At 40.9% G+C, this 24,224-nt stretch overlaps 4 protein-coding genes across 9 annotated transcripts in view; 1 reads left to right on the top strand and 3 right to left on the bottom strand.

Moving 5' to 3' along the window:
* Positions 1-2: 2 nt before the first annotated feature.
* pmf1 (polyamine modulated factor 1) lies at positions 3-2,860 on the bottom strand. Of its 2 annotated transcripts, XM_079670913.1 has the most exons (6): positions 2,520-2,658; positions 2,305-2,395; positions 1,455-1,560; positions 1,239-1,339; positions 555-750; positions 3-185 (listed from the first exon to the last, which is right to left on the bottom strand). In XM_079670913.1, exons 2-6 carry the CDS (start codon positions 2,322-2,324, stop codon positions 120-122), a joined length of 489 nt encoding a protein of 162 aa, XP_079527039.1. In that variant the 5' UTR covers positions 2,325-2,395; positions 2,520-2,658; the 3' UTR covers positions 3-119. The 2 variants fall into 2 exon arrangements, with proteins under 2 accessions (XP_079527039.1, XP_079527038.1); XM_079670912.1 differs by lacking the exon at positions 2,305-2,395 and having other exon boundaries at positions 2,520-2,860.
* tmx2a (thioredoxin-related transmembrane protein 2a) lies at positions 2,763-8,512 on the top strand. Its single transcript, XM_079670910.1, has 8 exons — positions 2,763-3,094; positions 3,202-3,262; positions 3,978-4,091; positions 4,883-4,959; positions 5,615-5,721; positions 6,384-6,449; positions 7,113-7,242; positions 7,320-8,512. Exons 1-8 carry the CDS (start codon positions 2,906-2,908, stop codon positions 7,497-7,499), a joined length of 924 nt encoding a protein of 307 aa, XP_079527036.1. The 5' UTR covers positions 2,763-2,905; the 3' UTR covers positions 7,500-8,512.
* zdhhc5b (zDHHC palmitoyltransferase 5b) lies at positions 7,911-19,613 on the bottom strand. Of its 4 annotated transcripts, XM_079670907.1 has the most exons (13): positions 19,470-19,613; positions 16,650-18,074; positions 16,100-16,221; positions 15,799-15,956; positions 14,970-15,142; positions 14,734-14,836; positions 14,518-14,609; positions 13,616-13,748; positions 12,511-12,625; positions 12,146-12,252; positions 10,461-11,380; positions 10,347-10,370; positions 7,911-9,997 (listed from the first exon to the last, which is right to left on the bottom strand). In XM_079670907.1, exons 2-12 carry the CDS (start codon positions 16,796-16,798, stop codon positions 10,352-10,354), a joined length of 2,091 nt encoding a protein of 696 aa, XP_079527033.1. In that variant the 5' UTR covers positions 16,799-18,074; positions 19,470-19,613; the 3' UTR covers positions 7,911-9,997; positions 10,347-10,351. The 4 variants fall into 4 exon arrangements, with proteins under 4 accessions (XP_079527033.1, XP_079527032.1, XP_079527030.1 ...); XM_079670906.1 differs by having other exon boundaries at positions 7,911-10,370; XM_079670904.1 differs by lacking the exon at positions 10,347-10,370.
* A 3,106-nt stretch (positions 19,614-22,719) lies between these two features.
* Positions 22,720-24,224, bottom strand: part of clp1 (cleavage factor polyribonucleotide kinase subunit 1) — a 5,633-nt gene continuing 4,128 nt past the window's right edge. For both annotated transcript variants that reach the window (XM_079673211.1, XM_079673212.1), the window contains exons 4-6: positions 24,174-24,224; positions 23,856-23,993; positions 22,720-23,706 (exon numbers count right to left, since the gene is read on the bottom strand). The exon at positions 24,174-24,224 is cut by the window's right edge and continues 69 nt beyond it. In XM_079673211.1, the coding sequence (XP_079529337.1) occupies positions 23,020-23,706; positions 23,856-23,993; positions 24,174-24,224 (876 nt within the window). In that variant the 3' untranslated portion in view covers positions 22,720-23,019. The remainder of the gene's footprint in view (positions 23,707-23,855; positions 23,994-24,173) is intronic.

The raw sequence follows: 24,224 nt of genomic DNA, 5'->3' as shown, positions 1-24,224 counted from the left end.
CCAAATGGTTTTAGTTTTGACGATATTAAGTTTATTTTCAGAAAACAGTAATAAACAATATATATGTAGTATGTACAGCTAATTTAAAAAATATACATTCAGGTCAATGAATTAGATGATCACACATCGAAGACATCAGCAGGGCCAAGAGAAGATGTCAACCTTTCAAACTCTGTGACCGTCGCCTAAAAGGAAGAGAGAAAAGAAGACTTAAAGCAAACTTCCATTTTATAATCCTACATTTTTCATAGTGCACATTTCGTCTGTGAGCAGTTGCAACATCATTTTAAAACACATCAGTCCTATTTACAAAACATTTATGCGTCTTGATAAATACTTTCCAATTATGCAGCTTTTATAATTGATGATACTCATGTTGAAAATATATAGTTTAATCTATACAAATGTACATATTTTATTTAAATATACATTTTAGAGTAAGTAATTTAGCATTTCCTACTCATGCATCCTCTTTTTGAGTGTAAAAACAAACATCTTGATTATGTTTTTTCCTGAGTATTATCCTGTACAGCTATATTGTCTTTCTCTCTCACCTTCCACTCATCCACAGCGGTAGAAGCAAGTTGTCCAGTCTGAGAAATGCTCTCTCTGCCAGCCAGAACCTTCTGTGCCAGGGCAGCATTCTCGGCTTGAATCTTTTTCAGCTCCAGTCGCATGTAGGCCTCCTGCTTTTTATAGAATGGCATCAAAAAGCTGCAAAAGTCCTTCTCAGGAACCCCGCTCGGCCGCCTGAATGAACAAGGGACAGGGTTAAAAATTAACATTTGCATTTGAATCACATTGCAAAATGGAAATATTACAGAGGTGATGCACAATGCATAGAATCAATGTACCTTAATTACAGGTCCTTTTGGTGAGGACAAAAAGCCTCAAATACAGTGTATACAAGTGCCTAGACAATAACCTAATCCATACTGGTTAACACAACAATGCTGGGGCAAATACTTTGTACTGTTACCCTTTGTATCCACCTTTATGTATCTACTTTTAGGAATTCTTAACATTTCAATCATGACTATATTTCCAATCTTACAACAATCATCAGTTAGATATTTTTATTTAACTACAGTTTACATATACATGTTTTATAAGCTGTTGCATTCAGAAACACATCAGATCAAAATGCAGCTCAGAAGGTCTGGATTACCCACTGACTCACTACTTGCTTGTTGTCTGCAGAAGGTGCTGGAAGGTGAAGATTAATGCTTTTTACTCACCATGCAGGAGCTGTATTGTTCTGGGCGGCGCTCTCCAGTTCGTCTAGCTCATTCATTTTGAACTCTAAGCGGCCTTCTTCAATCAATCTGCTGATGTCCTCCTACACATGATACACAGGCAGGTAAGCAAGTGCATACACATGTTTAATACAAACAACAAGACAGTACATCTTACATTTGTTATAATTATTTTCATAAATGTGATGTGCTACATACCTGTATATTTTTCCTCAACTCCTCAATGAACTGCTTGTGAATGCGTTCCATCTTCTGCGGGTTCTTCTTGTACAACGGGCGAAACGTGCTGGCGAATCTGTTGAAACTGTGAGTGGAAGCAGTGTCAGCGAACAGTGGCTTTTCCAAAACAACAAACATTTTCTCACCTAACTAATCAAGTACTGAAAGGATATATTAATCTATTATTGATAGACAGAACATTATTCATGACAGCAGTTCCATTTACCGAGTACTTTTCAATTATTTTATCAAGAGAAAGTTACAACTTTTTACATGGCCTCGGATGTGAGGATTTTTTGCTTTTCTTTATTATATAATTCAAGGCATATATATCTGGGTGTTGCATTGTACATTTGACATATCAACTTAATAAAAGTACCCTTGGACTTAAGGAACCTTTCTGAGCATATTTCACTATTTTCGGATATTTCTTTAAATGAAATAAAAACAAAAAGACAAAATATCTATTGATGGATTAACTAAAATAACGCTGACATAATGAAAATATACTGAATTTTTGATGCCATACTATTTCCATTAAAAAAAATTAAGCAGTTATTATTTACAAACAATTAAAAGTCTAATCTTGTCAATCAATAAACACAAGTCTTGCATTAACTCGAGTAAAATAACTTCTAAAAAGCAGGTATTTTCTACAAGGTTTGGGGATTCTTTGTATTGTAGTTTTGACTTTTCTTTTGGTCAGAAACACACCGAGAAAGGTCCCTCATAATTAAGTTGTATGACAATAAAGTATTTAATCTTGGGCAACTCAAATGACAATTGTTTCAAAGAATGCTACACAGCCATGATCATCATTTGCACTTACACACTGTTTTCGTCGCTCATCTGTCTTCATGTTAGCTTCGTTGCAACTTCAGAAGCATACCTCTCTCACTCATCTCATTTTATACCTTACACTGTAAATTAGCGAAAAATAATGATCTCGAAGAGCGCTAAAAACTTTAAATATTGCATACAAGGCTTTTTACTGTCGTTTTGGGACATGTTTCCACAATAAACACAAATTACTCTTTACGTTACCTGGCCTGCTCGATGAACTTTTCCAGGCTTTTCTGAATTACTTTGTCGAACAGCTTCAGCCTGTTATAACGAGCTACCGGCTCGTCGGAAGTTGAATCAACTGATTCAGTCTCGGGCAGATTTGAGGAAAGGTTTCCTTTAGATTCATTACTTTGAGTTTCAAACAGCTTTTTTGTTGGGTCTGCAATTTCCTCCATTTTCAGCTTCGTCTATTTACGTTTTTTGCAGTACCCGCCAAATCTACGGAGAAACGCTGAGCCCAAAACATACGAACTCGGTTTTGTTTTGCGCATGCGCGGATGTAGTAGAAGTCTTGCCAGTTGTTCCTCAGGCTCAGCTGTCATTGCCCCTCATACCCCTCGAGGTGGACTGTAGTCTTTGCCAACATGGGTCTTATCACAGGACTTTTCTCTTTCTTGTACCACTTACCTCAGATTTACAAATGGCTGCTAAAACCGTATTATATCGCCTCGGTTATTATGACTGTCGCCTTTCTGCTGATCCGAAAGGCTCCAGGTCTGTGCGAGCACCTGTCGACCCAGCGCGAGGACGGCAACTCCTGCGACTTTGACTGGGTGAGCATGCTGGGGATAGTGTTGCAGACATGCTGCTGCTAAATATGGACGGCCCTGCTACAGGAGAAAGTTAATTTACTCTTTTAATATTGTATTTTATGTTATAGAGAGAACTGGAGATTCTTATGTTTCTGGGTGCAATAGTGATGATGAAGAACAGAAGAGCAAGTAAGTATATACACACACACACACACACACACACACACACACACACACGCACGCGCGCGCGCGCACGCACACACGCACGCACAACCCCCTTTGTTTATGTGTAAACCAACTATTTATATTGTTTACATTGTAAACATCTCAAAGGGGGCCCCATGGATTAAGCAGATGAGATACTCAATTTGGGAGGAGGGGTGGACCAACATGAGAAATGTGTCTTCTTATTAAAGTTGTACTGTATACAAACGGTATACACAGTTATCTAGGGCTACAACTAACTCTTATTTCCACAATTGATTAATCGAACAATTATTTTTAAATATAAATATTTTGGTCTGAAAATGTCAGAGAATTGTGAAAAATATTCATTCCTGCCCCTCAAATCAACCTGGTGTTGTGATGTATTTTATTGTCTTGTTTTGTTGGTCCTAATTTCCGAATACATTCTTTGATGTATTTTTATCTTATAATGTGTAACTTTCAAACTTTTACTCAATAGCTATGTATGACTTAATGTGTAACTATTTTCTAATTGTTAACCTGAAACCAGAGAAGAAGCTTTGCAGCAAGCCATACAGGAAGTGCTTCCCCCAAAACATTGCTTTGTTGTATAAACATGCAGTGTGACCCCACCTTCTTTTGACATTGTTTCCACAACCTGAAGGTTTTCCATGTGCTCCATTCATTGTTCCTCCTCTCTTCTCTCCCTGTTCCTCAGTCACAATGGAGCAGCACGTGGGCAACTTGTTCATGTTCAGTAAAGTGGCCAACGTCATCCTCTTCTTCAGACTGGACATCCGGCTCGGCATCTTTTACCTCATATTGTGTGTTGGTCAGTGGTCTTAAAACTTCTGCCCCACCCACAACATATTGAAGTTATTTGAAGGGATATTAATTATAAGCAGTCTATCATAAAGGTCACATTACACCTTCTCACACGTATTGGTGTTTAATCTGCTTTTTTTTTGTAAATAAACATTAGAAAACTCAAAATGTAACATGCGCTAATCAAAGTAGCACATCTGCTCTTTTTCCGATAAACGTGTATAAGTATTAATAATGTTTGAGTATAATGAAACTTAAGAACACTACAGGAGACCCTCTAAATAGGGCTTCTAAGGCTTCATATTGACTTGGAGCTATATATTCCCTACAGTTTCTATAGAATTACTGGGAGATATCCGTAAAGTCATCCAACATTAGAGTTTCTATAGAATTACTGGTAGATATCCGTAATGTCATCCAACATTAGGGGAAATTGACTTATGTGACTACAAAAAAAAATAGCAGCAAATTGCAGTAGATACCCATTTCTTAACACAACGTGGATATTCCTCAGGACACCGTGTCTAAAGTTTAAATGAATTCTGATTCCAGTGTTTTATTTATTTTATACTACTCTTCCACTGAAGTCTTGTAGATTGGCACATCACTTTTTTTGCTAAATTGCATTACATGTTTAGTGTCAAACGAAGCTTATAGGGTTTAAATGCAATTTATTAACCTTAGCTGATATTTTCATAGTTTTAATAAATGTAAAACTTACATTTAATAATTCTTTCTTTTACCACAAGCCTGTGTAATGTTAACTTATCAGTCTCTCTCTCTGTGCCTTCTCTTCAGCTTTCACCATGACCTGTAAGCCTCCACTCTACATGGGTCCCGAGTACATCAAGTACTTCAGTGACAAAACCATCGACGTGAGTGTTTCACTACAGGCCACACTGAATTACAGTTTGTTTTTAAAAGGCTTGTACGTTCCTTTATGATGGGTTACTACCATTTGGATGTACAGCATCAGGCATTTGAAATGTTAGGGGAAAATAAAAATTAGTGGGCATTATAACAGAAAGTATTTGTATTCAATATAATACAAACATAAACACCCTAACTTCTTATTTACAAGACTTTAACCCGCACTCACATCTGCACACTTATGTTAATATATTTAGAATGTTCATTGAAATGCTCAACGTTTAACTGTTTAACTTTTTTTTTTTTTTAATGTGTATTTTAATTTTAATTTAATGTAATCTTTATTTTGACCTTGTGTGAATCCTATTTTTAACTCTTACCTTGTTGCTGCTTCAAACGCCGGAATTTCCCCAAGGGGATAAATAAAGTTCCATCTTATCTTATTTTACTACACAATGCAACAGGAATGTTTTTGCATTTATGACAGTGTCCATGAGACAGGCACGTTATAATAGCAGTATGCCAAATTATATTATGTCATTTAATTTGAAAAGCAAATCGTGAAATGTAAGACCTCTCTATCTGATGATGTCCCAGTCGTGGAGGAGAGGAGGTGTAAATGACTGACATACTGATTAAACACTGTTTTTTATTCATCAGGAGGAGCTACGGAAAGACAGCCGTGTCACCTGGATTGTTGAATTCTACGCAAACTGGTCCTCTGACTGCCAGTCTTTCGCTCCTGTCTTTGCAGACCTTTCACTCAAGTAAGAGTCTCAGTCATGGTTTCCCTAGGCCCCTGAACAAGTTAATAAGTCACTTATATAGAAAGACATCTATGTGATAGGATTAGTTAAGTTAAAATACTAGAGAAATACACACTTTTTACTATAAACCTACAAATCACTAGTGTTGCTTTCACTTTAACAAGCAACCATTATATCTATTTCGTTTTTATAAAGTATTTTTGCTTGAAGATCTACTTTATTAATAAACAATTATTCGTTTTACATCCATATATTTCTCGCATTCACCCCTGCATTCCCTGTAAAAGCATGGTCTTTGATATGAAAAATAAGAATAATTGCTTTTATTTAATACCAGCTGCAAACAGTCAACAGCCTCCTGCTACATGATAGTGTTTTATTTGTATGCATTTATTCCATGGAAGATTGGCTTAATAACTCACTTTCATATACGATACTGTATTGGTTGAAATTTGTCTTTAGATTTGAACATTAAAATAACATTTAAATTCATGTTTTATTTCCTTCAGTAATTATAACCGTGATGTTGGATTAAACAGATGTGATTGTTCTGCAGAGATATCAAAGTCATATGCTCACAAAAATGGACTCATTTTAGGAAGTGTTTGCCGACCATTAGTTAGGCATGAATGTCTCACGCTTCTTTCCCCTGCGTTTTTCAGGTACAACTGTCCTGGACTCAGATTTGGGAAGGTGGACATCGGTCGCTATGGAGAGGTTGCAGAGAGGTAAGCCTGTCTATAATGATATAGAAGTACAATAACATACTATTGGCGTTTATGCTAACCACATGTTTTACAGATTCTCTGAGCTATCAATCAATCAATGTTTACTTATATAGCCCAATATCACAAATGTTACATTTGTCTCAGTGGTCTTCACAGTTTGTACAGAATATCAGTATGACAGTACGACACCCTCTGTCCTAGACCCTCACATCGTACAAGGAAAAACTTCCAGAGAAGTCCCACAGTTTAAAGGGGAACATGGGAGAAAGCCTCAGGGAGAGCAACAGAGGAGGGATCCCTCTCCCAGGACGGACAGACGTGCAATAGATGCCATGTGTAAATCGAAAAGATAATACATTTTACAGCATAGGTAGACCAAATATTTGGAAATATGTGTCTATAATACGAAGATGAATCTACGAGGATGTCAACAATCCTGTGGGAGCCATCAGGGAAGTAGTATGATGAAAGTCAGGCAGGACCACAGTGACAGGTTCAGCCCCGACTCGAAGTCCAGGAATCAGGACTCAGGATAGAGGATCCAGGACACACGACCACAGCAACAGGATTAGCCTCGACTCAGGATCCCGGCGTATATATAGACAAAAAAAAAAAAAAAAAGCAGCTATGGTTTTGACTGTCCCATGATTTGTTCCTTCACAGGTACAGAGTTAGTACTTCTCCTCTGGCCAGGCAGCTGCCCTCACTGATGCTTTTTGAAGAAGGGCAGGAACTTATGAGACGTCCAATGGTGGACAACAAAGCAAGAGCTGTGTCTTGGACCTTCAGTGAGGCAAGACTTGTGCGTTACAAACACATTGAGCAAGTTCTGCAACATTGATGCTAACTTGTACATTATTTCCTCTCTAGGAGAACATCATCAGAGAGTTTAACCTGAATGAGCTCTTCCAAAAATCCAAGAAGATGAACAAAAGTAAAGCTTTGAAGGAAGAGCTGCAGAACGACGCTCAGCCAGAGGAGGGCAGCAACGAGCTCGAGCCTGAAAGCGAAATCACGGAGCAGCCCGCAGAAAGCAAGAAAGACCAGTAAAGAGAAAAGAAGAAGATTGCATGAAGTCTCTCCTTTTCTTACCACGCCTTACATTTTGCAGGAGTCCAGAGTATTATGGAACGTAGAGAGGAAAATAGGTTGGACCCCTGCCAGATATCATCTCTTTAAATGGGAAAATAATGACCCAGTAAACTGCACCATGTTCCCCTGGTCCATCTGGGTATTAGGCAGGGTGGTTGCCACAATGATTTGGGGACATTATATTACATTTATAACTTAAATTATTTGAGAACATGTGCCTTTTTTGTAATGAATGCCTTTTGATACTTTCATCTCATCCCTGCGTGTGACATTTAGCTGCCTGTATTTTGTAATGTGTGTGTTTACTGATGTCTCATGTTTAATACCAAAGTAAGAGTTGAAACTGAAAAAAGAAATACACAAATCCAGTTATCAATTTTACCTTTTTTTATTCTGCGAAGACATCTCGTTAAAAATTCTTTATAAGGCCATTTTGGAAATGTCTTTAATGTACTCGTTACAGATATTTGTGAAACTCGTTCCATCCGCCACAGCCCACGATAGCGATATTTTATCTCACATAGAACTATACATACTGTTCTCACATAGTTTCAAATTGTTCAGTGGCCATCATCCCTGGCCAGAGCAGGAAGAAAAGTAACACAGGTTCTCTTAATCTCCTGTGCCATTAATGCTTATTTTCTTGTTAGCACCCACACGTCAACCAGGTGGGCTTTTGACAATATTCTCACAAGTACACACGCCAGTGAAGCATTCAGCACGACAAACAAAAGTCACATGCACACCAACGACATAGGGAACTGGCAGGGATGAAAATCACGGCCATTTGGGTTAAACAATGATACTTGTGTGCTTCAAGCGTGTTCTGTCCCCCAAATACGTGCCACATTCAGCCAGCTTTGACATTCTACTGCTAGAAAAACTAAAACCATAACTCTAATGCCCAATCCTAAAACTCAAGCACACCTCCCTTTCTGTAATTACTCTTCAACATGGCTGTGGGTTAAAAACATAATCAACTGTACCTTTACAGACGTCTTAAAGTCAATCCAAAAAATCAGTGTAAAAAATACAAACCAATAGAAAAAATTAAAATGTGCATGATTCACTATGAATGGTCTCAAGGCAAAAAAAGAGCAATGAACAGCGTCTCTAATTGAAAACCAGTCCCCACTTCTTTGTTTTCCGTTCAGTGGCATATTGCATTCACAATATCATTTATAGTATGATTTTTCATAAAAATATTAATATATTCGTCTATCCGTTAAAATAAAAGAACTGAAACGAGTAGAGACTGGTTTGAAATCGTGCCCAAAACTACAAGGTCTGGTGAAATAAATAAATAAATAAGCCCTTCCCTCGCTGGCCATCTGGTAAAGGTTCTGCAAGCATCTTGATAGACTGACAGAGCATTACAAAAAATGAAATAAAAAAACACCAAAAAGACATACCATGGTCTTAAAGCTACTAACAGATTTTGCATAATGTCTCTAGCATCAACATTACAAGCGTACATTCCACAAAGACGCTTGTGCCGAAAACCGTGATAGTGAATTTCTTTGTGGCTTTCAGAAAGTTAAGCTAAATTATTTGCCATTTCAGCTGTCCACCAAACGATCTAATTCTCTTTGGACGATGACATTTCCAGCAAGAGCTCATGAGCGGCTGATGCAGCCATTAAATACAAACCGGCAACTGATTTGAAATCGCTTTCATGAATAATTACACACAGTACATCTACCACCCTCATCCATAGTCATCTTCAATACCTGACAAGTTGAGCCAATAATAATCTGCAAGATTTTACACATTTATATAAAACAATATTTAAAAAAAAAGATTTATAAAACTAAAATGATACTGTGTTTATAGGTTGGACTCTTTTTCCATGACTTATCGTTAAACAGGTTGTGTGGTCCATTCAGAAAGTGAAGAAGATGTTTTCTATTGGTCAACAAATCCTCGCGGTCCACTGGATAAAGGCCATCCTCTCCTGAAGGGTCAGACACAGTGGTCAATGTGTGTGCTAATATACCAAATGAAACAGCAAATCATTGGATAACTCTCCGTGTCCTGCAGACATTTAAACCCAGCCTTGATCGTACAGTCTATGGCTCACAAAGTGGCTGAATGGAGACGACTTGATCCTGTGAAAAATGAGGTGTCCCCTTATACTCTTTGTTCAAATCTGACAGGATTGGCCAGTGGCGTTACAAATATAACAAAGTGGGTACCAGACAGGTCTGCTCCTTTAGTCTTTTGCCATGGAAAAAAAGTATTTTTTCAGGAGCCTGCAGTCGTGAATAATGTTCAGCTTAGGTCAGAGACAAGTGGAAGTATTCAGGGGACGTTTCCCCTCCTGTGATGGACAGCAAAGGATGTCTGTCCCTCAAACCGATATCTCATAAGTGGTCCCTCCGACGCCTGTCACCTTCTTCACTCCGCCACCTGGTTTCGATGTGGTGTGATTGGCCAAGACTGGACGAGAGGTGGATCTGATTGGACAGCCATCAGGAAGGGGAAAGGAGGAGGGGGAGAGATTAGGGGTGAGGACAGGGATAAAAGGATCTGGAGGTGAGTGGTTCTACTTCAATACAAACAACAAACAATTACAAACAGCACTGTTTTTCTCTACCATCAATCTTGTAAGGCATTTGGTAATTTGGTGAGTAAGAAAAGGTTACATGACAAACACATGGTAAGGCATGCTTCCACAGAGCGACCATGCTGTTATTACTAAGCCACAAACTAAACCGATAACACTTACATACACACAACAACTGTTGAACACTTAAGCAAACAAACACTGACTGTAAACCGCGGAAGAGGAAGAGGAAGACTCACACAGATCAGGGAGGAAGAGGAGGACTGACAAACCAGGGAGAAAGAAGCAGAGAATTAGGAGGAAAAGGAAGAAAGGTAGCAGGCTGAAGGGTCTGGAGACAGATCATTACTCACTGTGGAGCCTGTGGCCCTCCTCCAGCTCCTCCTCCCCCCAGCACAATGCCTCCTCCTGCAGGCCGAGGCTTGTGCTGAGACCCTACCTCCACTATGTAAGATGGGGACTTGCCGAGGGAGAGGCCGCGAGGTGGCGGGGAGATAGGGGGCTCGAATGAACGAGAGGATGAGAAGGAAAGGTGACGAGGGGCTCGGGAAGAGTCCTGGTTATGTTGGAGCAGGTGCTGGACCTCAGGAAGCCCAGGGGGGGAGTGGGGGGGCGGGCTGACGGCACGCAGGTAAGCCCTGTGGGGGGAGGAGAAAGTGGCAGAGCCCTGGAGGAGTTGCCCCTCCCTCTGCTGGGCGATCTGAGCTGAGAGGAAGGGCGACGTGTAGCCCTGCAGTGGGCTGCTGGGCGACACCCTGTCATGCTGGCCGGATATAGTTGCCGAGGGAAACGGAGCACGAGGCTTCTGCGGCGACAGCTCATGAACAGCGGACTCAAACTCTGGGCTCTCGGATGGCGTCAGGAGGCTGTCATAGGACAGGCTGCCATTCCGAGGCGTCTGATTGGCCAGGCTTTTGTAGCTGGTGTCTGTGGTGCCCTCTGATTGGAGCGTGGTCAGCGGGTTATGTGCCGTTTGCGCTGAGCGCAGGCTGGAGGAGCGAGAGCCGCCAGCGGACAGAACCAGAGAGGACGGGTAGGAGGTGTAGGAGCGCCCAGTCAGGGAGTAGCCCGACATGCCCCCCGACATCATCCCAGCAGTCCCGCCAGGGCCTCCGGGGCCCTCACCCCTTTCCCCTCCCCCTCTGCGCGCCCCCATACCTCCCCCCACCACTGTGGTCCCGTCCAGGCTGCTCGGCTCCGAGCGGTAGCTAGACTGACGACTGGACTGAAGGATGGTGGGAGACGGAGAGTCAAGACTCTCCCCACGGATCATCTGAGAGGAGAAACAGATAGAAGGTAGAAAGAGGAGGAAGTGTGATGAAGATGAATGCAAGGATGAAGAGGAGGGGAGAGAGATTAAAATCACCATGTATCTTCAGGAATTTATTAAATATTCTTACAGAAAAAAAAAAGAGTGTTGGGGAAATATTGGATGCTTGACCGGTGCTCTACTCCAACATCACACTACTGGAGTGGAAACATTGACTGGCTTGAACAGGCACTGACACTGCATGTCAAAGAATGTGTATCAACGTAGAAATGGAAATACAAGTACATACAGTACAGGAAGTACACATTGCAGTCAATGCAGTCTTAGGGGAAAGGATAGATCCACTCAGACACAGAGACAACCAGAAGGACACACAGAGATGACACTAGCTGAGACTTACTGATCGACCGATGGCCACTGAATGGTCAATTCAAAGTAAAAACAAAAAAGAGGGGCATGGCATTAACCACAAAGGAAATTAGAAGGGTGCGGGCATAACAGCCACCAGACCATCTGTTACAGAAATCAATGGGATATTGTTTCCATATTTTTGTGCGATAAGGTTAACCACATCCCTTTATGCTTTTTGAAATGTCCTGCTATTTGATATCAACAAGGTTTTATATTCATAAGTACAAGGTTAGATTTGCATGAGTCTAACATGTGTCTGTTTTTCTAATAAGGCATGACATGCGGTTAGCTTCACTCTAGGCTGCTTATTATCTTATGTGAATAGTTGATGCCTTATACCTGTGCAGGTGTATGTACCTTGTTGGGGTGTGTGAGTGCAGTGTGGTTCCTTCCCGGGCTGTTGAAGGGTGGTCGGTACTTGAACATTGACGGTGTGGGTGGAGCTTCAGTCAACAAGCTGCTCTCTGAGGAGCAAGACAACAAAAGGGACATTTGAAAAAGAGGCGTGTTTGTGATTAGCAAACAAACATAATCTGTCAGGAGGTAATACTCGAAGTTTCCCGGCTGCACTTGGCCGGTCAGGTGACAGATTCCCTCGTGTGTGTGTGTGTGTGTGTGTGTGTGTGTGTGTGTGTGTGTGTGTGTGTGTGTGTGTGTGTGTGTGTGTGTGTGTGTGTGTGTGTGTGTGTGTGTGTGTGTGTGTGTGTGTGTGTGTGTCTCACCCTCAGTGTCAGCACGGGGCAGACCAGGGTACCGAAGCTCTGGCTTTGGAGGAGGTGGAGGAGGAGGCTCTGCATCAGCTGACTGGCTCTCTACCTGATCTAGACTGCTTTTGGACTGGAGAAGATGCAAAAATAAGTGCAAGCAGACTTACAGTATCAGGCCTATGACTCGAAATCATTGTTAACCCTCGAACACTCTGACTTTTTGACAGGAAAAAAGAAATCATATGTTACATATACGATTTCTTGGAGGTATGAAAACCATTTAAAAAATGTTCACGGTTTTGGCATCTGATAAACTCAAAATACTTTCAGTATGAACACCCTCGTACACAGCTGATAACACATTATTGAAATAGGGTGGGGTTTTCATGAAGCTTAAAGTTTCACTCAGTTAACAGAATATGGTGGCAATCAAGGGAATCCTGTGACGTGTGGCGCAGGATGTAAAAAAATAGTCCTGTTCCCAGTTTTGCAAAGCGGCAAGGCTTTACATCGGGACCGAACATTGAAATGCAAATATATCTCAATCAGTTTTCATATAACGCTCCAAAACTATGTAAATAGTGCTCATAACTAGCAGAGCATGGATATCTTAATTAATTCACGGAATCTGGTCATATGACCTCAGGTATTTGTACTTTATCTGTTCTGAAAGATTTAGTAAACCGCTTGATCATTTGAAGAATATCAGCATACTTATACACTTCTAGTTTTTTATGTTTTGTCTGGGATTTTGTTCTGATTTGATGGATTTTGCCAGCTGCAATGCAGACCAGAACATTGACTTTATAAAGTGAGTTCAAGTTTTTGAAAGTGTATGGGATTCTTTGATTTCTTTTTAATTCCGAAGCTTTTGATCCTACACACCAGTCACAAAGAACTATTGGAAAATAATGATCTGGCAATTTAACATTATAGATAAATCGAAAGTAGTAAGGCCCATACATTCATTTTAGGGGGTCCCAGATGTAAAATAACAGTAAAAGCACACATAAAAAGGCAAGCACACAATACCAATAATTCTGTATCTTCTGTGGAGTTCCTACATCTAAACTTCCACATTTAGATTGCTTGATAGTTTGTTGGGTCTCGTGTCACTCACCCTGGTGCTGTGTCGGTCATTCTGAATGCCGTTGTCCAGGACCTTGGTCTCCAGCTGAGCCTCAGTGAGTGCCGGTCTGAGGAACGGCGGCTGCACGTCCATCGTGAGAGGGCTCCGCTGCCGGCCCATGTATCTGAGCGAGGCAAGACATTTACTCCTCAGTGTTATATTTGACAAGAGCAAACTTAGTTTTAACCCAGCAGTGCCTACATGTACCAGGATTCATTGCACTCCAGCTTCTGAATTCCTGAGGTTCCCGCCTGCCATATCCTCTTGCAAGGCAGCCACAGCCTCTCTACTGTATTTCTAAGGCTGTATACTCCGGCTCGTAAAAACACGGCCGAACATCCAAAGTCAGCTAAATGACTGTCCTTCTCATCCCTAACATGCATGCGCACATATTTTGGGACGCCATTTCTTTACTGTTGAAAAAAAGCGGCTAGGTTGCAATGCAAGGGAAGAAAGGAAGGAATGTTATTTTAACATAAAATGTTTGAATATGTCCCGGCTACCAAGAGTAGGGCGAATCTGAAATAGCACGTTGTTCCTCGAAGAATAAAATCACTGTCTCAACAGATTGTGCAGCTGCAAAAACAATAAAACTGCGAAATACTATATGGCACGCAGTGAGAAATGTGTTGCTAACAAAAAAGAAAAACTACTTTTATGATCAACAGTGATTTGACAGTAACAAAAAAGGTGAGGTTTCTCCCTTTAAACAGCTGAAGCAATATTTTGCTCATAATCTAACACCAGAACCAAATAACACTGAAGGCTTTTGTTCATTATATTCTATTAACTAAACAGACAAGTAAGAACAATCAAAGAGGAGTGTGGCAAAGTGAAAGGGGAGAGAAAGCAGTGGAAAGAGTTATGAGTGCAGAGGAGAGAGAAAGACTCACCTGGGGGCCTGGGAGCTGCAGAGCACATGAGAAATATTCCTTGTGCAGCCGTTGGTGAAAGGGTTAACACCTCCCCGGAACTTCCCCGTCACCTACAGTGAGAGGGAGGGGGAGAGAAAAACGTGACAACAACATTAATGTAAGAACATACAGAAAAGAAACATTTATTTCTGGGTGAATTTAATAATGCGGGATAGGATGCACACAACCAGCTACCTGTTCATTTGTGGTCCTGCCGCGAGAAACCAGCACCATGTGAAACCCAGTGAGGCCCGCGACTGGGACAAAAAACAGACCAGCCACACACATTACAGCCATACTGGGAGGAGAGGGTCAAGGAGGTAACAACAAATCCAGCACAGAAGAACTACCACAACGCCAAAAAAAATGAAACGTGTGAAAAGCAAGTCCCTTTAATAGTCCTGCATCTTAAGGTCAGCAGTAAAGGATACGTTACAGCAGCGTGTGGCGTGTCCAGCTGATGGCGGTGGTGCAGGACATAAACCAAGCCAAAGCCAAACACGTTAATGATGTGGGCGGTAAGTGATATCAGGAAGAGGAAGAAATAGCGATAATTCCTCCGACCAATGCAGTTGTTCACCCAGGGACAGTGGTGGTCAAAGTCCTGAGAGCACAGGGTCAAAGACTTTGTAAGCACCAGGGAGGATATGACAGGAAGGAAATTAAAGTTCATATGCAAAACATCAAATAAAACGATTTCTTCCTAATGTTCAAACATGGAAAATTAAACAATAAGGGAGATCTATGTCGAGCAGTGAAGTCATACAAGGGTTATACAAGTGTGTTGTGATATCAGGACTTGCTGTTAAAACTAGAACATAAACATTAAACACAGGTATGTGTACTGTAACCTCATGAGAGAAGCACTATAAAAATAAGTGCTGTGAATATTTGGAAACATAAATCTTCAAATATATACTTTGTAATTGTTACTAAGGCAGGGAGGGATGTGTTGTAATAGTTCAACTGAAATTCAAGCAGTAAAGAAAAACACACAGGAAGAGTAAATACAAAGAAAATAGGAAAGAATATTTATAAAGCGCCTAAAACAAGACGGGACAATCTGAAACCGTCCCCCAATTCTGCTATATAACTTTTAATAATATTTGTGAAATGTTGTTAAATAATCAAAAATTAGGACTCAGGCTCATGACAATACAGTGTGTGTGTGTATGTATGTATGTATGTATGTATGTATGTATGTATGTATGTATGTATGTATGTATGTATGTGTGTGTGTGTGTGTGTGTGTGTGTGTACCTCTACACAGTTGTCGCAGACGGAGCAGTGCGAGCAGCGCGGCGGGCGGTAGAAGCGACAGGTCGAGCACCACTTCATGCGCACCTGGATCCCTTTGATATCCACCGTCTTATAGAGCGGCGCACGGAAATCATCTTCTTTGTCCTCGTCCTCTTCGGCTGAAGACAACAGAGACAAACACTGAGACGGCACTAACATCATAACACCTGGCCTAATGAACTTCCTGCATTACGTTATACTATTTCAGTCTATTTCAAAGGAATCGTGCTCATGGGGATTCATTTCGGTGTCATGTGTTCACCTCTGGGGAAGACTCCGGGGTCCATGAAAGTTGCCATACAGAAGTTGGCGAGGGTGAAGAGGAAGATCACCGCAACGTAGATGGGAATGACAAAGGAGATATACTCTGACAACCATGGGCACCTAAACAGAACAGAAAAGGGTATTCAATTAAATATAAAATTACAGTTGGACAGTCGATTGGTTTAAACACTGGTCTGCCAGGTATCTCTCAGACGTTGTTCAAGGCAATCGACCCCCAAGCAGCTCAATTGAACTCAAGTGAATGTGATTGTGAAAAATGAGCTCAGAGATGTGTTTCTAAAGAACCTTGTAAGTAAAAGTGTTCCTGAAAAGAGGGCAAGTTTACTAAGCAAACATGCACTCTTTTCAAGAATAAACGATAGGATAATCCATCAAGAGGACTTCTGTAAATACTTAGGGATATTCACACGCCTTTAGCACACACCAAGGGTACAGATGTGATTAATAACGCAGTGACGTAGAACCCTTTCACCATGTTTGCATTATGTGTTTGTGCATGTGAACAAGATAAGGAAAGAGACACTCACGTGAAGCAGAAGAAGAGGCTGGTGGATCCGACGAGGAACGTGGTGGCTGCGGACACCGGGACATATCGGCTGGGACGAAATGGACGGGGAGGAGCAGAAGCAGGGACACCTACTCCTCCCCCAACCCCCCCACCACTGAACCCAGGCATCAGAGTGAGACGGAACGAAGACAGAGAGAGAGAGAGAGGTAGATTTCTAAAGACTATCTACTGTCAAGGCTGCTTTACAGGTCAAAATGGCGAATATGGAGTTTGTTTGGTGGGAGGGGCCATGACTACAGACTGGAAAAGAAAACACTATGCAAAGCAGCAACTGAGTGGAAACATGAAGGATTCTCTGTATCTAGACAGTCTTCTGGCACTTATATAATCAGAGATTTTTTTTTATACAGTAATATACAGCTTGTTGTAAATATGTAATGTGTGCATAATCTTAATAGAGGCTTAAAAAAAGAAAACTATACAAGAGCAATGTGATACAAAAATATGTGTAGGTAATTCATAAATATTTTTGTATGGCTTTAATGTAACTGCATTTGGTGCAACAATATAAATAAATCTAATCGGTCTGCTTTCTGGCACTAGTGTAACCGTTAAACTTCAGTGCTTAAACACCAAGGAAGAGACACTGGCACACGGGAAAACTAGGTTTCAGTTAACTCCTGAAACTCAGCTTTTACATTAATACTCGCCAACTGTGCTTAGGTTCTGATTATGCGTCTCAGAGAAAATGAATAAACAAACAAAAAAGCAGAAAATAAAGAGGTAGTGGGTGGATAGCCAGCAGGCCGAGAGCAGAAGCATATAGAGGAGAACAGGCAGAGGATTGAGCGCAGCAGCTGCTGATGACTTCTGCGATTGTCCCGAGAGGGCTTACTTAGGCACTGGGTGGGTGGAAGATAGAGGATGGCGGCAGAAGGGACAGTTCCAGCGCTCAAACTAAGTCAGCAGGGAAAAACAACTAAACCCACTTCTAAACCAGTTGCGGGAAAGCTGCTTAACAACAAATAAAAAGTTTTTTAAAAACGTCCAGCTGCAAAATATATTTAAAAAGCTGATAAAAAATGTTTTTTAAAAGTGTCTATCTTTGACTTTCCGAAGTACAATCGCTCAGCCAGAGACCCTTAGTTCTTGCGAGACCCTTGCCTCCAGTCTTTGTGTTGTTATGAGGACGAAATCAACTCATTCCAAAAAGAAGTCCTTTGTATGTCATCAAAGCTTCATCGTACTTGGCCGGTTCTGGGTGAAAGGACATCTCCCACCTGCAAATTCTCTGCAGATAGACCTCCTTTCCCATTTTGCATTTCTTAAACAAAGTCATGTGCAGCAGTGGTGTTATGTAGTCTGATGCATTTTAGTCCCGTTTTCCCGCTATCCTTCTGTTGTCTTTTACCGACTGGCTCTGTGGGTCGGCTGTTCGATGCCCCTGTAAGGAAAACAATTAAACAAATGTCAGTGGTAAACAAAAATGAATGCTTTCAATAGTTAAAGATGAAATAAGAACTTGATTATTATTTGGCAGCGATTTCAAAAAACATATATGAGACAAATTTCCTTTTTAAGCATATGCTGTTTTGCTTTGTCTTCATGACTGTAAATCAAACATCTTTGTTTTGTTTTTTATAGTTGGCTGGATAATAACAGCATTTTGGGCTTTTTTTATTAAATAAAGAGCATTTCATTAATTTATAATTACTGATATTTTATTAGCAGATTCAAAGATGTAATAAATAACTTTGGCCTTCCATTTACTAAGTGAATGGAAACGTATCCATGTTTCATTTTGCAAGTTTACACTTCACTGTCAAAAGTTGATTTCCTCGTTAGGTTACATGACACAGACAGAGTTATCTAAGAGGAGCAAATGTTTCACTCTGATTTCACAACAATCAGACGTTTCCCACCATTACTCATATTGTTCAACTGCCTGATGTTGCTAAACACACTCATGTCACCTCAATGCCCTCCGGTAGTCAAATGAAACACGTCCTTCCACTTCTTGAAATTCAAAACACCAGGGAGTCAACGATCTGGGACGAGCCTGAACGCCTTTGACATACATCAGACTAATTTCCCTCATCTCCAGATGAAATAAAGCGAAGTGAGCACACTGAAAACGGATCCGGAGTAACAGTGAAACCTGATAGTTTAGACACAACCCTCTTCTCAACAGTCATCATTGCTCACAAATACAGATCTTTGAGTATCAGTGTGACTGTTGTTTATCAGCTCACCTGCAAAACAAACAATACACTATAAAGGATGTGAATCCTAAAATCCCCATGTCGACCTGTCATGTCACCTCAACAATCTTCAGATCGCAATCTACATCGTTAAAGTGCCAATGAGTTTACTAAATGTTCCAAGTATCTGTCAAACATCTTGCTGGTGCCTTGTTTTGTTATAAATCAGTTGATTGACTGTCACTATCATCTTTCGAGCATACAGACCAAAGCGTTTAACAACAGGCCAGGGCAGTGCCAGGAATAAGTCAAGACAGCGACCACAATAAACCTCATTAAAAACACACTTCACTTTGTTAAACTCAATGATAGACGCTGCGTTGTTTCATCTCTGTGTAATATCGCTCAATTCAATAACGACATATTTAAACCGTACTTAAAATCAGCTAGATCTTACCTTAGCCTCGAAAGTTTTTGCGACACTGCTCAGTCCTTTACCACAGCTATAATAGTTAGCTAACATTACCTGGCTAGCATGGGAGCTTTATACTCGCGGAGTAGCGTTTATTGGCGGCTAGCAGGATACATGTTCGGCTAAACAGTGACCAAATAAGGCAGGTAAAACAAGAAGGACATACCTAATGCCGAACAGGCGAGCTGTCGTGCCTGTGGGGTGTGAGTCGTTACGGTCCTCCTTGAGTTTAGCCGCTAGCAAACTAGTTAGCTCGATGGCTAGGCCGACATCGGAATCCCGGAAGTAGTCCGTCGTCCCTCAGGTGGGATTAACAGCCAATCAGAGAGGAGCAGGTGTGGTCTTAAGAAACAACCCCGAATGATAATGAAGTTTTACTGTATGATTTTACAATTATCCAGAGTTGGAAGAAGAAATCAGATCTTGTACTTAAGTGTGGATAGTGTAGGTTTGAAGCAAAAGTCCTGCATTCAAATTGTACTGAAGTAGTACAAAAGTAAAACGTAAAAAAATACTTTAAAGTATTTATTAGGCAGATTGTTCCATTTCAGAATAATATATATTATATGATTTAATATAATCATTGATGCATTAATGTGTTGATCATAGCTGGTAAAGGTGCAGCTCTTTTAATTACTTTATGCTGCAGGGTAGCTTTTGAGTTTTCTCCAGGTGTAACTAGTCTTATTTAAGTGTCAAAATCTGCAAAGTAAATAAAGCTATTCAATTCATGTAGTGGAGTAAAAGTACATGATTTGTCTCTGGATTGTAGTAGGGTATTAGTACAAAGTAAAGTACAAGTTCCTTAACATTATACTTAAGTATGGTACTTGAGTAAATCTACTTAGTTAATTTACACCACTACATTTATCGCCCAAATCGACGGTCAAATAGCTTCATAAAATGTAAAATGTGTTTAAACACAATACGGAGGTTCAATTCCTAAATAGATAGAATCTGGATAAAGTTGTTACTGAGTACAAACCATCATCGATGATACATTGATAAAGCTCAATTCATCACAAATATAGAATATAATAGAATAAACAAATAAAAATGTCATGAAATGGAATTACTGAACTATAAATCAACTGCTTCCTCCTTTGTGTCATCTATTTCAATAGGTTTTTACTGAGATGCTATAAACCTTTTTTCTAAAATCAATTGTTAAAAGGATTTATGTCACACAACTGTCATTAGTTTATTATTGTTTGCTTTCCATGGAAAAGAAAACAGCAATAATGCGTGGTGGTAACTTTGCAGGAGATTTAGTACAGAAGCTTGATTAAACAATTTCTTTGCAAAGTTTTCACCCAGATGGTCAGCTCAAATCCCCCACAACAGACCAACCTACAACAGAGAGAGCTTGTTACTGTATGATAATAAATGTCTTTATGTATGCTTGTAGAATATTTGATGAACTCAAGTGTGTGCTGGCAGGTGTTTACAGTACAAACAACAAAAGAGCTTGTATTGTGGTGCGCCTAACAATAACGGACATATTGTAATGTATTTCAGTTAGGATGTGGCCTACAGTTTAGTGGCCTTTGCCCTACTTCTTTCCAAACACACATGCACACAACACAACATTTCTCCCACTCCACAGACACATTGACAATACGTTTGTAAATGTTGGATGACTTTTTTGGAAAGTACTTTTCCCAGGCTTGATGAAGTTCTAACTAAGTGGAGACACAATCCATTACGTACTGGACATACAGTGGGGCAAAAAATTATTTAGTCAGCCATCAATTGTGCAAGTTCTCCCACTTAAAAAGATGAGAGAGGCCTGTCATTTTTATCCTAGGTATACCTCAACTATGAGACAGAATGAGAAAAAAAAAAATCCAGAAAATAACATTGTCTGATTTTTAAAGAATTTATTTGCAAATTATGGTGGAAAATAAGTATTTGGTCAATAACAAAAGTTAATCTCAATACTTTGTTATATACCCTTTGTTGGCAATGACAGAGGTCAAACGTTTTCTGTAAGTCTTCACAAGGTTTTCACACACTGTTACTGGTATTTTGGCCCATTCCTCCATGCAGATCTCCTCTAGACCAGTGATGTTTTGGGGCTGTCGCTGGGCAACACAGACTTTCAACTCCCTCCAAAGATTTTCTATGGGGTTGAGATCTGGAGACAGGCTAGGCCACTCCAGGACCTTGAAATGCTTCTTACGAAGCCACTCCTTCGTTGCCCGGGCGGTGTGTTTGGGATCATTGTCATGCTGAAAGACCCAGCCACGTTTCATCTTCAATGCCCTTGCTGATGGAAGGAGGTTGTCACTCAAAATCTCACGATACATGGCCCCATTCATTCTTTCCTTTACACGGATCAGTCGTCCTGGTCCCTTTGCAGAAAAACAGCCCCAAAGCATGATGTTTCCACCCCCATGTTTCACAGTAGGTATGGTGTTCTTTGGATGCAACTCAGCATTCTTTCTCCTCCAAACACGTCTAGTTGAGTTTTTACCAAAAAGTTCTATTTTGGTTTCATCTGACCATATGACATTCTCCCAATCCTCTTCTGGATCATCTAAATGCTCTCTAGCAAACTTCAGACGGGCCTGGACATGTACTGGCTTAAGCAGGGGGACACGTCTGGCACTGCAGGATTTGAGTCCCTGGCGGCGTAGTGTGTTACTGATGGTAGCCTTTGTTACTTTGGTCCGAGCTCTCTGCAGGTCGTTGACTAGGTCCCCCCGTGTGGTTCTGGGATTTTTGCTCACCGTTCTTGTGATCATTTTGACCCCACGGGGTGTGATCTTTCATGGAGCCCCAGATCGAGGGAGATTATCAGTGGTCCTGTATGTCTTCCATTTTCTAATAATTGCTCCCCCAGTTGATTTCTTCACACCAAGATGCTTACCTATTGCAGATTCAGTCTTCCCAGCCTGGTGCAGGTCTACAATTTTGTTTCTGGTATCCTTTGACAGCTCTTTGCTCTTGGCCATAGTGGAGTTTGGAGTGTGACTGTTTGAGGTTGTGGACAGGTGTCTTTTATACTGATAACGAGTTCAAACAGGTGCCATTAATACAGTTAACAAGTGGAGGACAGAGGAGGCTCTTAAAGAAGAAATTACAGGTCTGTGAGAGCCAGAAATCTTGTTTGTTTGTTTGTAGGTGAACAAATACTTATTTTCCACCATCATTTGCAAATAAATTCTTTAAAAATCAGACAATGTGATTTTCTGGATTTTTTTTTCTCATTTTGTCTCATAGTTGAGGTATACCTAGGATGAAAATTACAGGCCTCTCATATTTTTAAGTGGGAGAACTTCCACAATTGGTGGCTGACTAAATACTTGTTTGCCCCGCTGTGCACAGAAATGTCATCAGATATACTGACATGCGGTGCTAATATAGAATAGGTACTCAACCATGGAACTAAATGCAATTGAAACAAAACAGCATTTTTTTTACATTTAAAACATTTATTACTCAACAAACAAAAACATTTCAAAACAGATTATCAAAGAAACAGTTCCTGCAATAATAAAAATATCCCATTGTCACAAATAGCCAAAACGTCTGTACAGTGTTTTATAAAATAGGGTACATTTGCAGCAGCTACTAATTTCAGTCCTTAAATCTTACTATTTTGCCCTCTGTAGTCCTTACAAAGCATATAGAAAACAAAGTAGAAAACAAGTAGAAAACAATATTATTTTCAACAGAAATTCACACTCGGTCCTCTTCCCTAAAGTGCGACTTCATTTACTGTCCATGAAGCGGATGTCCATGATAAGCAGAGTGTGTCTGGGCAGGGGTCTGGGTGCCGGGGACAGCACCTTCATCACCTGTGTTTGTGTGTCCACATTAGTCACCACGATAAAGCCACACACAGGGCTCTCTACGATACCCTTTCTAGCCCCTTCCTCTCCGTCCTCTGCGCTGCTCACGCTCAGCACATGATACGTAAGGTCTCTCCCTGGAGTCACAGGCACCAGCTTCAGCTGTGTGTCGTCCTGAGACATTCCCAGGGGCAAACATGAGTCCGGGATGGATGGTGCTCCGATTTTGTAGATGCGGACATCTGAGAAACGTACTTCATAGGAAAAGGGATAAAAGGTCACTCCCCTGAAGCCGTAGAAATACTCGCGGATCTTCTCATCGCGAGTATCCCGCCTGCACTCCTTGGAGCGCTCCACCACGCCTCCGGACTTAGGGAGAAGCACAACCCGTACAAAGTGAGGGAGGTCTCGTTTGAGTTCATTATAGAGCCTCTCATGGTCCAGCACCAGCACCACGTCCACCTCAAAGGCAGAGGCACAGTGGACCAGAGCTTGGTATCCAGAGCCCTTCACCCACCCGCAGGTGTTGATGATGCAGCCTCCCACGCTGGCCTTCCTGTTCACCTCACAGCGCTGGGAATACACCTCGGCCAGGCATGACGTCAGCTATAAATGGTGAGAAAAGAACTGTGAGGAACTTGGAGGCGAATAAAACTAAATAACTGATGACAATGCAGACCAAGTTTGTAGTTTGGCAGTGGGCTTTGTTTTTAAGCTCTGATGTTACCCAACAGCCAGAATCTTAATTCTCTTACCTTATTGTAAAGTTTGATGTTTGTCCCTGGGGTAGTAGAGCCAAAGTGGTAGACCAAAGGAGCCTGGACGGAGAAACCCTCCTCCACGTCTGCTGGGCGCTCAATGCACAGTGCCGAAACTGTCCCAGGTACTGACACCTGATGAGCACAATGTTGTTAACTCTTGATATCAGAAGAAGTTTGCTCTGACTATTGTAAAAAAAACCTTGAGGATTGCTGGTTGACTAAACAATGCAAAATATTGAAATATCAGTTGTTGTTATTCCTCTCCTTTTCATAGTCTGGGTCAATTTTAATGATAACTCAAATGTATCTCACCCCACTCTGTCCAACATCCAGTTCCACCAGTGTCGGCCGCCGGCCCACCCT

Source organism: Notothenia rossii (assembly GCF_949606895.1).
Source record: "Notothenia rossii genome assembly, chromosome: 3".
Taxonomy (NCBI): domain Eukaryota; kingdom Metazoa; phylum Chordata; class Actinopteri; order Perciformes; family Nototheniidae; genus Notothenia; species Notothenia rossii.
Note: the sequence above shows the minus strand (reverse complement) of the source record. Positions and strands in the feature narration are given on the sequence as shown.

Excerpts from the sequence above, each read along its gene's own strand:
- pmf1 (XM_079670912.1), bottom strand. The coding sequence starts at position 2,716 with ATGGAGGAAATTGCAGACCCAACAAAAAAGCTGTTTGAAACTCAAAGT. Across the intron at positions 1,561-2,519 it reads AAGTTCATCGAGCAGGCCAG|TTTCAACAGATTCGCCAGCA; the intron begins GTAACGTAAAGA and ends TTCCACTCACAG. Across the intron at positions 751-1,238 it reads AACAATACAGCTCCTGCATG|GCGGCCGAGCGGGGTTCCTG; the intron begins GTGAGTAAAAAG and ends TTGTTCATTCAG.
- tmx2a (XM_079670910.1), top strand. The coding sequence starts at position 2,906 with ATGGGTCTTATCACAGGACTTTTCTCTTTCTTGTACCACTTACCTCAG. Across the intron at positions 3,095-3,201 it reads ACTCCTGCGACTTTGACTGG|AGAGAACTGGAGATTCTTAT; the intron begins GTGAGCATGCTG and ends TTTATGTTATAG. Across the intron at positions 5,722-6,383 it reads TTTGCAGACCTTTCACTCAA|GTACAACTGTCCTGGACTCA; the intron begins GTAAGAGTCTCA and ends TGCGTTTTTCAG.
- zdhhc5b (XM_079670904.1), bottom strand. The coding sequence starts at position 16,798 with ATGCCTGGGTTCAGTGGTGGGGGGGTTGGGGGAGGAGTAGGTGTCCCT. Across the intron at positions 14,837-14,969 it reads ACGCCACACGCTGCTGTAAC|TATGGCTGTAATGTGTGTGG; the intron begins GTATCCTTTACT and ends CTCTCCTCCCAG. Across the intron at positions 12,253-12,510 it reads GCCCCGTGCTGACACTGAGG|AGAGCAGCTTGTTGACTGAA; the intron begins GTGAGACACACA and ends CTTGCTCCTCAG.